This window comes from Bombus fervidus, chromosome 9 (genome assembly GCF_041682495.2).
Source record: "Bombus fervidus isolate BK054 chromosome 9, iyBomFerv1, whole genome shotgun sequence".
In the NCBI taxonomy this organism is placed as follows: domain Eukaryota; kingdom Metazoa; phylum Arthropoda; class Insecta; order Hymenoptera; family Apidae; genus Bombus; species Bombus fervidus.
This window is the reverse complement of record NC_091525.1, coordinates 14,493,808-14,510,546: the sequence shown is the minus strand read 5'-3', so window position 1 is coordinate 14,510,546 and position 16,739 is coordinate 14,493,808. Positions and strand designations below refer to the sequence as shown.

Genomic DNA, 16,739 nt, shown 5'->3' with positions numbered 1-16,739 from the left:
GATAAATCCAAGAATAGGTAAAAGCGTGAAACGGATCGAGTAGCGAGCTACTTCTCGAAAATATTCTAATCTAACACTCGCGTAAAAATTAAAATATAATATATAGCCAAATATTGACTTTTCCTTTAACGCTTCTCTTAGAAGTTTTCTAGATAAAATGTTGTTTTTCTGCTTGCAGTATGTACATGTTTGCGTCACCTCCACTTTTCCTTTTCAATTTCTTTCATACAATTTTTGTACTTTGCTTGCCGATAGTTTTACTCTTAAAGAACGATTCAAACAAATTCCATTCTTTTCGACGAACAATCGAGCAAAGCATCGGTATCCGCGGTCTCCGGGTATCTCATTACAGAAAACGCGGATCTAGTCCTTGGCCGAAGCGGCGAGAAAACGAGACGCGAGCAAATAAACGGCCAATTGATACAGAAGAGGAAGAAGAAGAAGCAGAAGAAGAAGAAGAAGAAGCGGAGGGCGTGGCGAAAGATGCCGGATTCCGGATCGAGGGATTCGGTGAACGGATCCGCCTGTCCTTCGACGATTCCGCTGGTTCCTGGTTCGAAGACACCGTCGCGCCGCGCCGACTCGGTTTTCCCCTCTGCCGTGTATATAAGTCAAAACCAGATCGGAAGCAAGGTGCACAGCCCGAACAGTCCCTCGTCGAGCAAGGAGGTTCGCACAGGGAATACGCCAACCGATCGCAAGATGCAATCACTGGTAAGTGACACCCTTTTATTATCTTCTAATCTTTCGTTGAGCGAATGATCGATTAAGTTATTGTTAATTCGATGGATTAGGTGGATCGGATTAATCCGGCGATTAAATATGAGAGCGTTGAAATTTTCAAAAGAGAGGCTGGTTTGTTATCGGGAAATTGTATTATTTGAAGTTTTGTCGAGAGGTACGGTAATCGGGTATCGTAATACGAAGATCAACGACGCGAGGATAGAGGTTGTAGCTTTTCGCTTCTGATATCTTTCTTTTCATTCGTTGAATAGGGCTGGAACATGCTTTTATAGATATCAGATCGTTGATACGAGAACAACGTTATAGAAATTCTGATTTCTGCTATCAACCGGCTATTGTCCCTAACTAATTATTATCCCTTAATTATTAATACTTTTTTCTTTTTTTTTTTTTAACGATCAATACTTAGTTATCGAGAAGATTTAATTTTTTTTCTGTCTAATCGCAGTTGCTTGTTAGACGTTAAAGCAGCTAGACGTTAAAATTCGTCCGGTATGCAACGCTAATTCTCAGATTTTCCTTATCACTGGTGAAAATTCTCTTCGCTTATGAAATAGCAATTTTCAAATCTTCTGGAATCCTGCTATATGTTAATATAATCCTGTTAACGCATGGACAATTATAATACGATAGTACGTATATCGGAACTGTCAACTATAAAAATAAGTAATAAGACTTGCAGCAAGTTAATTTGACTAAACGGACTGCTATGTCTTTTTGTAATTAAACCAAATTGAAAGTCAGACGACCGCTGTCGTTGTGTACGATAGGTTGTGAATCTGTAGAATATTATAGATATTTTCAGTTGCCGATACAAAATAATTTCGAGAAATTTGAATTATCGTACGTTCGTGGAAAGAGCGATAAAATTCAGCTGCGAGTAATCGAACGTTATTAATTAAGTAAATTATTCCGATAAAATATTCCGATTTTCTACGCTGATCGTTCACCGTTTTCTTTTCAGATTCCGCTGTTTCTGGCTCTGAGCCTAGCTTCGGCAGCGCGTCTGAACCTGGTCCCGTACGCGTACTTGTCCAACCCTGTCCCCGTGTTCAATCATTACCAGAACACGAGGACAGGTGAACATGCTTACAGCTACGCTGGTGGGCCATCCGCGAAAGAAGAAATCAAAGACGCGGATGGAATTCTCCGTGGTTCCTACAGCTATGTGGACGCCAATGGAATTCTTCAATCGGCGTTCTACGTCGCCGATGAGAACGGATTCCGTGTAGCCGCGACGAATATTCCTTCGGATGAAAATTCCAACAGCGAAACGACTCGCATCGTCCTCGCCGGGAGCGCAGGCGAAGCATCTTCGACGTTCAGTCGCAGAAGACGTAGCTTGGATTCTAATGAAAATAATGCAAATAGGAATGGGCAATCTGAGAATTTTGATAAGGATAAGGATAAGTATGGCGGGCAAGATTCGCCGCAGATCGTGTCGCAACCTCTGTTGTTGAGCAACGACATTCCGCTGGCGACCTCGCATCAGAGTCAAGTTCAAGTGCACAGCAGCGCGCGGTTGGACGTGGCGGAAGGCGAGGCCAAGGCGAAACCGGTTGACCTGCAGCCGATCCTGCCGGTGCAGACCATATTGGAAGGGTTGCCAGTGCTCGCTCGCGCGCCTACCTATCACGAGAATCGCATAGAATTGCACAAGCAGTTGGGAATCGAGGGTCCCGGTGCAAAAGACTCGGTTAAGATAAACCCAGAACCGTTGACCATCGTTCGATCTTCTCCGCCGGCTAATTATATTGCTTCTACCATCGTCTCTAGGGGAACCGTTGCCGCGGTGCCTGTCATCGCCGAGCAAGCTATACCTGTTATCCCAGCTGCCGAGATTGGCACCTCGTCCGTAACCACGTCCATCTCTAGTCACGGTGTCAGTCAGATTCATGGACCATGGAAAATCACCGACCAAGATGTAGCTATCCCCGGTATTCCAAGCGTCGTTGCTAAAGAAAGTATTCCCGTAGCCGCGGAGAAGAAGAACGTACCGATCGCTACTGCTGGAATCGTTAAAGAGGCTGTTTCCGTGATACCAATTGCCAAGGAAGCTGATCTGGCTACGGTTACTACATCCGTTTTCAGTCATGGGATCGGTCAGATTCATGGCGATTCCAAGGTGAAAATCGAACCTGCCTGGCTAGTTAAGGCTACACCCATCGCTCAGCTTCATCCCGTTGTCAATGTACCGATTTATTCGAAACGAATAGATCCGCGAAACGAGTAGAAATTAAATCGGTGGTCGGTGCTGGCGAACAGAAAGCGAGAGTGTCTTTTTACGTTTAGTCGCCTTTTCGCTCTACTTGGCGTCGGCAATCGCTTTAACGATCGATCGTTCTTCGCGCTTGACGATAAAAGTGATTTCTCGTTCTTGCTTTCTGATTCTTCGCATCCCTTGTCTACCTTTTTCGAACGAGCTTATATCGCAATTTGGACGTGTTTCGGATCGAATTGGAATTGGTTTTCCAGTTCCAAACATTTTGTATCTGTGAGTCAAAGAAAAAGAAAATGAAAAAAGAAAAAAATGGCTTTTTTATCTTTCTACTGCCGACAGAAATCGTCTCTTTAACGAGTTAACGATCGGTTGATCGAACGACGAAGATTAAGACTCGATCGAAATATAAACTCGGGCAAGTTGCGCGTAAAGTATTTAAAAATGACGAACTAAACGCGAGAGACTAGCCGATATAAAGCTGGTTTAAACTTTATTATATATTATATATTATAGTGAACGTGTAGACTAACTGATAAATTATCGCAACCTGCAAAACATGTCGTCGACCGATTAGAAAATAGCAGCGGATTATCGCGTTTGCTTGTTTTTAGCGTATCGAATCAGGAAGGATTCCCTGGACGGCGCGGCGCGGCGCGGTGATGAAAACGTAGTGGCGCGTTTGTCACGGTCACCGTTGTTCACCGTGGGAAATGCGCCGTATACCCTTGGCCTTGAACGCTATTCACCTTCCCATTATCCGGAATATATTACAGCATTAAAGCGGCGCGCGTGTCCAATGAAACGTTGGATTAGCTATCTACGAACGTCTTCTCGATCCCTTTCTTCCTAGTTTATCGATCAATTCCATGGACCGTTTTCCATCCAGTCGTTGCAGGATAGGAAGAGACCAGACGAGAGACCATTATCCAACATATTTTTATATTAAATATTAACATTTTGTGTAACTATATCGAGTAAAGTTTATCAAGTTAGAGAAAGTAGGATCGAAATCGGAAACCAGTGAAAGGTGAAAGGTAGAAACGGTCAAGTGCAATTTACTTCCATCCCTTGTGTCGCTTTATCGCGTTTTTAATAAACTTGTAGCAGTGTTGGTTATCAGTCTGACTTTTCAGATGTCCGACCGCGTATCGTCGTACTCGCTTGTTCGTTCGATCTCACGTTTACGCTTTGTATATGTTAGAGGTTAGACGCGAGAGATTTACTCCGACGAATTACATCTCGGCTCTCGATTACTCGCTGCGCGGCTATCTAAAGAAACGGCGGGGGAAGAACTTGGCGAAAACATTGGCGCAAAAATTCGAACAACGTGTAATAGATGTTATCCGCGAGGTTCGTACGTTTAACAATACCGTTATAAAATGGAAAAGTTATTTTCGAAGGAGCGATAGCGGAGGAGAGGGTCGAGCCGAAGGGAAAAAGCCGAAGAATCCGGATCACCTTCCAGCCAAGTCAAGTGCACGGTCAGGGTGAAGGAACTCGAGCCAGATGAGCGGCGCGATTAGAAGCGGCTGAACGTATCTCTCGATACGCGTCGCGGTTGTCCGCGCGCGCACCCGCGCGTGGGCGTGTCGCCACTCGTGACGAACGAGCTTCATTTTCCGATAATTCTCGCATCCTTCCATCTTATTTTTCTCGTTCTTACGTGAGAACGATCTTGCGGTCGATCTTGGATGATGGTCGCGCCATATTTCCAACGAAAACATTCGACGCTGCTATAGAAACGTTCCGTTGGCAGTTTCAGATAAGAAAACAATCGGTTCATCCTGCAACGTGCAACCTGTAATATGGGATGAAACGTAGGCTCTCGTGTAAAACGAAATTATTATGCGTAGCATTATCTGTAGTTTGATCGTGTTTTCGAAACGATTGTACCGACTCGTAATATCTAGGAAATTGTAACTGTAATTGTAATTGCAATTGGAATTTAAGGGTGCACGGAGAATCGAAGAATGTATGGTGGTGTGGTAGCAGGCGCAAACGTCTAAGATAAATGACGCATACCGCGAGACCATGAAAGTACGTAAAAAGTTGTAGCTATGTTTTGTGGTAATTGTCAGCCCTGTACCGAGAAACGATATTTCGCGTCGTTATCCCGCAGTGAGATGAAATTGCGCTTAATCGCACACAGTTCTATGGTCTTCTTCCATAAAATTGTTTAAAAAGATTCGAATAATTAACTTTACGAATTACTCCGGCGCGATCCAAGTTTCGACGCATACATGCATTTATCTTTTATCCACATTGTCGCGCTACAAGTATAGTTTTGTATATCAGCTTCTTATGCGGAAGCGTAGAACGGAAGAGAGCAACGTTGGCGCGCGTGTCACCATTTTTCTGCGACCGGATACTGTTAGTTTACGGCACGGCACGATACGGGGCCGCGAACGATGCGACACGACGAAGGCGCAAAGGAACGACGATTCGCGCTCGAGATAATACAAACATCCAGCCAGTTTCACCGATAAAATGTTACGCGTACGCGACCGTGACCGGATAATTCGTGGTTCGACAACGGGAAGCGTAATAACGGTGTCGTCGCCACGAATCTTGACCTTTCGCCAGACAAGTTCGTATGCTTTCCGAATAGCGTCCTAAACGACGATTCTAGGCATATTTCTGTACTTTCGAAAGAATTCGTAATTTGAAATCGAGAATAGAAGTGGAATTTTAGAGCGTGAAACGAGTTCTTTCAGCGAGTTGTTTCAACAGGCAAACGTTTAAGGCATAAAAGCGTAAGAATGGACTCTTTGAACGAGGTTGCTCGAAATATGCGTTTCTCCTTGTTTTCTCGTTTTTCCTCGTCCATTTGATAATATTTCGGAACCAGAGATTCTCTAATCTCGAAAGTTGAATCACCACGGATATTTTTTACTGCGCGTTGGAAAAGTGAAACGTCCCCGTAAGAAACTTGTAGTTTTATTTAAGAAGGGATTTAGTTCTACGTTGCTGTAACAACGAGCAAGTACTCGATTTCTATTTTCGCCGAGAGATATCGCGAAGCAGGAAGTTGATCCTCGGTTCTACTTGCAATTAATCCATTATCGGAGAAACGATATTAACTTAAAGTCGTGTTCGTGCCCTTACCGTCTGATAACGACGCCCACGCAATTCGTAGGAAGTGCTCGACGCGAGTCCTTTCGTCGATCGAATCTGCAAGTTGGTTGGCAAACGATGCGCAAGAGCAGGATCGATCGCTTCGTCGATAGATCGCTTTCAAACTACAAGTATACGTATTTAGTCTTTCCTCGATACGGTTATACGGAAAGCTTTTGAATGTTTATATTAGGATACGTGTTATAGAATATAATATTTATTTATTTGTTCGCTGTTCCAAAGGATATGAAGAAATATGCGATTGAAGATCGACACGGTACACGATACGCATGTGCGTTGTAGATGCGGCCATACAACGATATACGTACCAAGCAAAATAATCTTAATTCGTTTGGCAATTACACGTAATAACGCACTTATCGACGCTCTCGTCTTTGAATCGCTGAACGAAAAGACTTTGTATTCGAAGATATAATATACGTAAATATCGGAGAAAGACACCAACGAGCAAGCGCGAACGCGATACACGTGGCACGATAGATCGGTAAAATCTGAAATCACTTTTTACGCTTCGTTTCATCTTTCGATCAAACATCTTTCGACCTCATCGAGCACATCGGTACAAAGTATCGCGATTAAAATTTAAGTATAACGATTAAAATTGAAACTCGCACGGTCTCGTTGAACGTTTATATGGAAATTCAGTTTCTACCTTGATTTTCCAGCGGACGATCGTGCAGATCGATCAGATAACGCTAAACAACCCTGTAATTAGGCTTGCGGAGGTGGAACAGCGATAAACAGAGAGAACGCACGACTGCCGTGAACTCGATCGTGAATCTAGTCTCGTGTACGATCGTGTGTACTACAAGGAAGAACTAACGTCCGAACCGAGATCACCATTTGCCGATTGGCCGACTATCCAGGCGAACTTTTCTTCACCGCCGACCACGTTTAGAAACCACGAGGCTGTGCCTAGCCTGTTCGCCGATCGATCAACATCCATCGATCTCACGCGCTTCTTCCTTTTACTTTGAACGTTGACTCGAGCTTCACGACCAAACCAGCAAGAAGAATTTTTCCTGCTTTCTTTTGTTATTTAGACGCAAACGTCGACTTTGGTATTCGCGTTATCGGAAACAAACGAACGAACGATGCAACTAAAACGAGCAACCGACACCGTGTTACGACGAACCTTTCGAACCCTTTCCCTTTCTTCGGGCGGCTCGCGGCTCAAAAAAATGGCTATACTTACGCAAGAGGAACGCAGCAGTAATATTTATACGCCGCGGTAAAACCTTTTACGATGGGATGAACTTCTTCTTCCTTTTTTTCTTTTTCTTTTTGTCGCTTCGTTTCCCTCCGGAGTCGACGTCGATTTTGGCCGATTACGAATACGAATACCGAATACGAATCGATCACCGGTTTCTGCACAGGCACAGAAGCCGGATGGCCGCGTCGAAAAACCGGCTGATTTACGGGAAGACCGGTACGACAACGCTGGTCGTACGAATATTTTTCGACGATTCGCTTTCAACAGCCAGCCTCTCATCGTCCCTTTGCGTTCTTGCACCATGATTTACGATTATTCCGAATAATACGCCATAAATTCTGACATTGCTGCTCGATAAGGAAGCTGCAATTCTACGCTTAGCGCATTGTTCGTTTCCTCGGCAGATTCTCAACCGAGGATCGCACGTTTTTCAAGGATCGTCGTAATTTGGCAATGATCTTTGGCACGGAAATAATCTTCTTCCATCCGAATTTCAAACGTATACAGTGAAACGAAAGGGTAATGGTCGGGAATATACGGCTATACGATCGGATTAGCGTTAAAATCAACCGTTACGGGAAACATTTTTTTGTCGCGTTTGTCGCGAAGAAACGCGTGTACTATTTTCTGCACGTACACGTCGTTATGTCGTATTCCAGTAGGTTTTAGACAAACAAAGGCTGGTCCAGATTAATACGATTAAATTAATAATCACGTAAAATACGTATTTCGCGTATTTTACGAAACGAATGTCAGAGTCGTCCTACCAGATCTTTCCGACTTTTCGTAAGAGAGTTCTTTACTCGATGCGAGTAACTATGTACTTTCGGGTCTTAATTTCCCTTTGCAGCCACGGTTGTACGTAAATAGAATTACGTGGCTGAAAAATAAAAATACTTTTCCCACTTGTCGTACTACTTTACAAATTATTTTACAAATTATTTATTATTATCGATTATATATTTATTTGGGCCGAAGGGGAATCGTGTGGTTTCGTAATCGGCGGTGGTTTATAAAATCGAGGAAAAAGCTTAAACGTAGGGTCGTATCGAGATCGACAGGAACGATGGTCCGGGGTACGTTTAAAGAGACGAGCTACCGCTATTCTCTCTCTTTTTCTTTTGTTCCAGGTTCGAACTGAAACCGCGCGTTTGCCTTTATGTCACGATCTCCCCCCACGTTATTTATGCTCGAGCTTTTACGAGGGCCGCTCGTAATTTTCACCCGGCGAATTTTTCTTTACGATAGCCGCGGTGTCGATTCGACCAACAGGTCGCTACAGCCGCGTATACGGTAACGTACAAAAGTCTCGATCGTTGTTAACTTTGTGCTAAAAGGTATTCATGTATCTACTTTTATTAACTGGTAAGTTTATTGAGCGAACTATTTTTACGCGCTCGTGAGATATTTGAAAGCGTAAACGTACACGCTAAGCGCGAAAATATCAAAAATATTGAAAGACGAGTATAGTACTCGTTACGATATTTAACGGGTGAAATAAATTCTCGCGTAGATCGCTGATCTAATAAATTCGAATCGATCGTTATAATTGATCGCTAATTATTAATTACTCTACAATAATAAAGAAAAATATCGAGAAATGTGCGATTTCGTGGATAAGAATTGTCGTATTTCATTAAGCGATCTGAAGGAGAAATAGTACCTGATGGTAAGTTGAAAATTATAATTTTACCAAGCTATAGATAAAACGAACCATTTTTAATAGAAACTTTTCACTTCAAAATCCTTTCGATCCTCTACGTATCTGGTTTTTAGAAACAAACGCACCTGCGTCTGTTCATTTTTCTTCCGAGCTTTCTTTGCTCGAACACTTTAACGCATACGTACAATAGGGCCGTACGGTGTGAGAGACTTTTGCGCGACGTTGCATGCACGCCGCATTGGCCGCGTATCCACATGCGTTGGTACGTTGCATCGAAAGAACGAGACAGAGAGAGAGAGAGAGAGAGAGACAGGAGGGGTTAGGTGGATGGAGCAACAGATAGGCCGGTAGGAAGGGAAAAAATGATCGTTAAAAAGCACGTTGCATAAGGAGAGTTTTACGAGCGAAACGCGCATCTTGGCGCGATAAAGACGTCGGACCGATCTTTGCAAGCTCGTAATTTCGGAAGCCGCTTATCACGGCCAGAGGGACAATTTCTTTTGAACCGTCTGAACTCGAATCGATTGAGACATTTTGATCTTTCGAAAATTTACAAAACACTTTATTATTAAACTTCTCCTTCTGCGGAACGAGCCGTTCTTGCGCTAGAAGCAACACGACGACCGATCGAGTCTCTGTTCAAGTCCAACTGGTTTAGTTGCGTTCGTAAAAATTTCAATTTGCATACACTGACTGCTACGACTGACTGACCAACTGGCGAATAAACCAGGCTCGTTAGATGTATGATATTAAGAATCGAGCTTGATGTAAAACGAAAAGACGAAAGGAAAAAAATAGAGAAACGGGACCGGAGGATAAAATTGGACTTAAAGTTAAAGCCTGGCGAGGTAGGGAATTTATGCTGGACACGGCTAATGCGACGAACGTAAAGGGAGCGCAACGAGTTCATCGATTCCATGGTAAAGGCGTACCTGGCGACTCGCGTCCGGGCAACGAGTGGCCGACGAAGGATTTTTCGTTGCGTGGCCACGTGGGCGGCTCGCGTCGCTTTCGACATTGCCACTAAACGTGGTTGCCGGCATCGAATGGCCGTCGTACGGTCATCGCGCAGGAAACGCGCAGCTGTGCGGACAACGCGCGCAAGCGAAACAGCGAGAAGAACGGGCGGTTGGAAAGCGAGTTGGAAGCCGAGAAGGCTACTTCGAGGAGCGCGTCTAGTGCCTGACGTGGCGCGTCGTTACACGACTAGCCATCTTGCCGCTCCAGCTGTGACCCGCGGGTCGCTTAACAAAGTTGGACCGTTTCGCATTCTGCGTAGTTGTTTTCTGAAAGCAGAGAGGAGGAGCGAGACGTTGGCTATTTTTTAAATAGGTGGAAATAGCCGTTGAAGAAACGAACGAGTCGAGGTAGGTTTGTTTCACGCGGCAGAATTCAGAGAATTCTTCGACTAGTGCCTGACGAGTTATGGTAGTTTCTACTACGGGCGGAAGAACTCGGCTTTTACAGAATCTACGACTTTTGCCCAAAACGACTCGACGAACGCGAGAGCCGCTGCTCCTTTAAGAAGGTTGACGAGCGTTTGCAGTTTTCCCTATTTTTTACCTATATACGCGTATATACGTACAGGGAAATAAATAAGCTGTTTGGATAGCGTGCGATAGGTAACGATCAGGCGTCCTCTGTATGGTGCCAATGACATAGTCGCGCTTATCCCTATTATCGGAATAAAAAAAAGAAGAATTTTCATCGTGTGCGAAAATCAGCGATAGGACAGATAATACGAATAAGACGGACGTAAAGAAGGAAGAAAATAGCAGCAGGTAAGAGGAACGATGGAATCCACCGTTGATCGAAACCGATATCGAAGCTTGGATGATTTCGAATCGCAAAACATGGAAGAACAGTGTGCTAAAACTAAATCATGTTCGAGCGGATGGTCGAGTTTCCGCTACGTAGGCAAGCAATCTCGTTGGACCATTGTCCACCGATGGACCGGAGGATGGAGCGTGGATTAACGACGCCGCTGCCTCGACATCGAAGGAAACTCGAGCCGACTCGGGTTCAAAAGGTGGCGTTGGAATGGCATCCGGTCTAGAAAACGAGCATCCCCGGGCTGGAATGCGCGCGCGAGATCGACGCCTCCTACCATAGCCAATAAACATTGATTTATCGGCCTGGAAATCGAACTCGGGCTGATTTGTGTTGCGATGGCCGCGAATGCTTCGAGCTGGTTCGCCGACGGTGTCCCACAGGGACCTATAGGACCACGTAGCATCCTGTAGGAGCTCGTAGTAGGGCCCTGATCACCGCGTCTACATGGTGGGAGACACGGCGTACGCCAGGCTATATAAGAAGACGTGCGCCGCTGCTTACACTCTCGTAACGTAACCGTTAGCCGAGCCACGCCGCGCCGGGATTTACCTCTTGCCGAGACCGATTCTTCACGACCTGCTCTGCATACCACGAACATGATACTCGTGAGTGCATTATGCATATATTTGTTCTCGATTTTATTTACGGGCGGAACGATCGGCCATAAGTTTTACTTTCTTTCCTTGTCGAGTATTTGTGCTTCTCCACAGGATCCATCTCAGATCCGTCTCAGATCCGTCTCAGATCCGTCTCAGATCCATTTCAAGTGTTTACGTGTAGATCTTTCGCAAAAATCATGGAAATAAAATGAAATCGTGGAAAGCGACTGCGATCGGGGTAGGAAATTGGTGGACGAAGCGCAAGCGTTAGCGCCAGACGCTCTACTAAATGCTGGTAAACGTTTGCGTGGAACGCTGCCACCCCGTTCAACGTCGTGTTGCTCGACAAACTATCGCTAATCGAATCGCTTGTTGATCCATTAGTCGTTCGATGGCTTCTTTCGATCAAGTGGAATCGACGCGACGTTCGTTGCAATTTCCGTTGCTCGATTTTTCCTCCGCTATTTATCGTTTTGCTCTTGCGTTTCTCTATTTTCCTACTTTTCTATCTTTTTCTATGATTTTACAATTAAACGCGAAAGATAGAGAAACGAAAGGAATTGCGTTGCAGGAATTAAAATATAAAGCAGAGGCATAAAGTTTGGAAATTTTATCGACTAGCTAAAAGAAGGAAGAAGCCTGTATTTCTGTTAAAAACCAATACATTCGTCGTTTGGTTAAGTAAAAACTTGTTAAGAATTTTTTCGAACGACGTGTTTTTCATTTTGTAAAATATGGGGAAACACGGCAAAAGTGACGAAAGCGCGTATGTTGTTACGATTAATATTTGACTAGACGATGGAAAATTGATGGAAATAGAGCAAAGATAGATCGCTATCGTTGTACCATGCAAAGCACGAGTACATAGACCAGAATCGGATCCGATGAATTCATAATCGCATGGAAGCAAATGTCCGTGTTCCGCGTGAACCGCAAGATCAACGTAATAAGTAGAACGCGCAACATGGTTCTATAGTTTTTATAGTTATTAACGATAAGAATAGAAATTCCTAGCGTCAACAAGACAGGCAACGAGATTTTATTCCAAACTTTCTTCCTGTAACGTATCCTTTAGGCGTATTTTTGTAAAAGCGACTGGTCCGTCTATTAATCCATCTATTCCACGAAACATACAAGTTACTCTTTTTTTCAGATGATTCTGTTGAGTGCGATTTTCGGACGAATCGGCGCGACTCCGATCGCGAACGTTTGGCTCGGCCCGATAGCATCTCTGACGCCGTTGAGGCAATACCACGTACAGGACGGATCCGGCGGATATCGTTACTCGTTCACGGGACCCCATCACGCGAAATCGGAATCCAGTTCGAACGGCATCACGCAGGGCGGTAAGTCCTTTGCCTAAATTATCTTTGCCTTCGACTGTTGGCGATTTGGCAGGTAAATGCCGTCCGAACCATCTTTAAGCAGCCATCTTATTCTTATTATAGCCCTTTTGTTTTTCCATAATAACATAATAATATCGAGGTTTTTCGTAGTTTCGTATTTCTTCTATGAATAAAATAAAATAGTTTATTCGTATCCGTCGGACGACTCGCGAAAGCACGCGAATGCCATACGTTGCTTTCTCGAGCGTTTCGAGATAGACAGGATGATGGCCCACGTGCGCTTTACGAAACGATGATCGATGCGACGCGATCAACGCCCCTACGATCATAGATCCGTCTTTGCTGCTCGAGTCTCTTAAGCAACGCGCGCGCCTCCTTCCTTTTTCCCCCGTCCTTTTTATCGCGTACGTTCCACCGACCAAGTACCACGACCGATCCTCCACATCTCATTTTCTATTCTAGCGCTAAATAAAAAATGTACCTTACTGTTATTCGGCATTCGAATTGCGTTGTATTTTTTCTTCTTCCTATCCGTTTCTAATATTATCCGATAGTAGCGAAACGTACATCTCCATGTATACGAGTGAATTTTCTATAATAGCTTCCGCTCGTTTAGGTTATTCGTATATCGACTCGAATGGCATTTTGCAAACAGTGACTTACACGGCGGACGATGAAAATGGATTCAGAGTGAGCGCCAGTAATTTACCACAGCCGCCGAAAAACGATGTTCGGCCGATTCAGGACAAACCGCGAGCGAAGAAGAAGTCTCGCTCGGAGGAGCTACGAGAGTCGCGGTTGACAGATCGATCGAATTATCGATCGACAAACATCCTGTCTTACGAGATCCTGCCACCTTATTTTACCTTCGGCAACCATGACACGAGGAATTTGGCTGTTCGTGAAATCGCAGTGAGTGCACGTTCGATACGTTTTAAGACGAAGAACAAAAACTATGAAAAACGGGGAAACTCCGATCGTTTCTCTTTACTATTAACTAATTTTTAGTAATTTCGTTTGCTACTACTCGTACATGCTACATTCACACCTTAATTCACATCTTAATAAGACGAATATAACGCGCGCAAAGATAAACACGAACGAAACCCTGCGAATATACGTTAAACGCGGCTGTTGTTTTTCGCGAGTGGTTGGTTGCACGTTGATAAAGCCGAATATCGTTCAGCTGGCCGGCTTCGAGGCAAAACAAGGGAAACGTTTGATAAAATTCGGTAATTTATTGGTTGGAAAACTAGCTGCAAACACGACCGGTGAATCTTAAAAACGTCTTAAAAACACGCCGATCGCCTTACGTCGGTCTTTGTTTATCATTTATCTTGTACGCGTGACGAATAGCAGTAAAAATTGCACGATCCTTTTAATCGGTAGCTTTAGCGTTGAAAAACCGACGGTTACTATTTTACGAGACGAAAATTCTCCGTCTCAAATTTCAGTGAATCGACGTGCAAAGTTTCAAATGGCTAAAACCGTCGTCGTACCGTTTCAGCAAAGCCGGAACAATCCATTCTTGCTGTCGGAATCGGAAGCTGAAAGGATCGAGGTGCCAAAGCCAGACCCGAGTCTCTCAGAGATATTACCTTCGACGAGCGTCTCCTCATCGCCATCGTCGTCCATTCGATCCGATAGACGACGCAAGAACGAAGAACAATCGTCCGTGGACATGATCCAGACGCCTGTAACCGTCCCAGCGCCCTATGTACTTCCGGTTTTACCGTACAGACTATTGCACAGCGCCCTCCATCACACTCAGGATTCTTTAGGCCAATACGATTACAGTTATACCGGAGACTCGAGCGCGAAAACAGAATCTAGATCTTTGGACGGGACGACCAGGGGCGCTTATAGCTATATCGATCCAAACGGGCTTCTGCAACAGGTTCATTACGTGGCAGATCGTAATGGGTTTAGGGTCATGGCCACCAATCTGCCGCAAGCAAAGTAAATTTTTTTTTATCCAGCAACCATCGGCAAAGGAGCGGCGAATCGTCGGTGTTCTCCAACATTATAATTTCGTCCTTTTGGCATTTTCGAACGACGCTATCAGCGAAGCTCGATCGAAAGTCGGAAAAGGAAGAATCGTTTCTGACAAAATGCTAACGGAGCGAGATAATCTTTCTGCGATAGAAATAGAATTGGGAAAAAAGCATTCTTCTTTCTAAATCTGTGCGGACTAAAGACGAAAGAACTTTTATCGCACAGTTCTTTTCAACTCTGTAAAAAATCCAAATTTTTCGTTACAAATCTACGACGCGCTGCTAAGAAAACTATAAAATCAGCAACTCAAAGACACGAAAAATTCCTCCTCTACGATTCGTTTGAAACGTACGATTGTTTTTCTCAAGCGTAACCGATCTTATCTCGTAACGGTCGTGTCTCGATCGTGGTAAAAACAGCGTACGTCCAAGGAAGGGCAGTTGGGTTCGTTACAAGCTACTAACGATCGGTAGCCGCCTTTTCCTTTCTTTGTCAAAATAATAAAAGAAAAAAGGCAGAATAACGTTCGCATCGCGATCTTTGATCGGGAATTTCTGGCGAAACGCGTTTCTTGCCGCGGGGGTTGTTTCACCGGTGAGGGGATAATCGAACTTGACGAATGCCTTTCGAGTTCGTTCCACGCAACCGCGTCTCTCGCACGCCAACGAGAGCGAACTTAATTCGCATTCGTTCTCTCTTCTCCTACACTTGCTTGTTCGTTGATCGTCGTAAGTAAACTAATTTACACGCGAATAAATCCGTCTATTTAATTTTCATTTTCACTTAATTTCGGCTTATGTTTCGCTCGATTTTTTATTTATTTTTAATACCTGTGTAATTTTTAGCTCTTTCATAGGTCTTTCGTAGGTTTTTCAATAGGTCTTTCACTTTGGAACGAATCTTACTCGTAATCCAACAGCCGAATAATCAGATCTTTGAAGAAAAAATTAAACGTTATATCGTAAACAGCCTCGTACTATTTCATAAAAATCCCTTCCATCGTGTATCAGCGAAATAAGGAACGTCTCGAAGGAATCCGCTGTCTTAGCGATGAAAAATAAAACACGAACTGCAGCTGGTCTGGTTGCATCCGCACAGGGGTAGGTATTCGTTTTTATAAAAGGACGTTCTACGAAAGCAGGCCATCGCTTTGACCGGGTGAATTCGTTAATTTACTGCACAGCCGGATACTATCCGACCCGTTACGGGCCACCGTCGATAGGATTTCGCGTCCAGCGAATAACGTGCTTTGATCCACCGCATCACGGAACGATTAATTTACGACAACTATTCGATTAATTACTCGATTAATTACTCGATTAATTACTCGACTGCGGAGTTTCCAGCGTCCGTCGAATCGAATCGACGGGACGACTTTAGTTTCTTTGATTTTTAAACATAATAAAAGCATGCGGTTCCTACGGAGTACACAGTGTTTCGGTAGTTATCGTACGGTCGATCGGCAGGGCAGTGATACCGACGATGATCGACGAAAAGTAAATCGAAGATATACTCCGATACGTGTTTGATCAAGCCACTTTTCCTAGACACTTAACGGTACACGTTTACTTTTAACAAAACGTGATCGTAGTACGTATTTGCATCGTTAAACAGCAGGAAATTAAATCGTAAGCAGTTGATTTAAAAAAAAAAAAATGCCAACTTCCTCGTATCTCGCGATCGTGACCTACGTTTACGTCGCGTCGGTTAGGAATTCGTGGATCACGCGAACGAATGGTAAAAGACCGGACAACCGAGCGTGTCGACGATCTTTTAAAACGCACGTTCCTTTCTTCGTTCTCTCCTCCTTCGTCGATTAGTTTGTACGTCGCTAAGCGGTCTTTGCCGAAACTGCTTTCGCTCCGTATCCGCGATTATCTTTTTCTTTTACTTTCATTTTTTTCCCCATCATTGAGAATTTCAAGCGATTGAAAAACGTAGGTGTTTTTCTTTTTAATTTCGAACGAAAATTGAAATAGATTCGATTGGA

General features: G+C 44.1%; 1 protein-coding gene across 1 annotated transcript; it reads left to right on the top strand.

Annotated features, from left to right (window-relative positions):
- The first annotated feature begins 11,289 nt into the window (after positions 1-11,289).
- On the top strand, positions 11,290-14,735 carry LOC139991237 (uncharacterized). Its single transcript, XM_072011202.1, has 4 exons — positions 11,290-11,414; positions 12,562-12,754; positions 13,371-13,666; positions 14,262-14,735. Exons 1-4 carry the CDS (start codon positions 11,406-11,408, stop codon positions 14,715-14,717), a joined length of 954 nt encoding a protein of 317 aa, XP_071867303.1. The 5' UTR covers positions 11,290-11,405; the 3' UTR covers positions 14,718-14,735.
- The last annotated feature ends 2,004 nt before the right edge of the window (positions 14,736-16,739 follow it).

Excerpts from the sequence above, each read along its gene's own strand:
- LOC139991237 (XM_072011202.1), top strand. Across the intron at positions 12,755-13,370 it reads GAACGGCATCACGCAGGGCG|GTTATTCGTATATCGACTCG; the intron begins GTAAGTCCTTTG and ends CCGCTCGTTTAG. Across the intron at positions 13,667-14,261 it reads TGGCTGTTCGTGAAATCGCA|CAAAGCCGGAACAATCCATT; the intron begins GTGAGTGCACGT and ends GTACCGTTTCAG.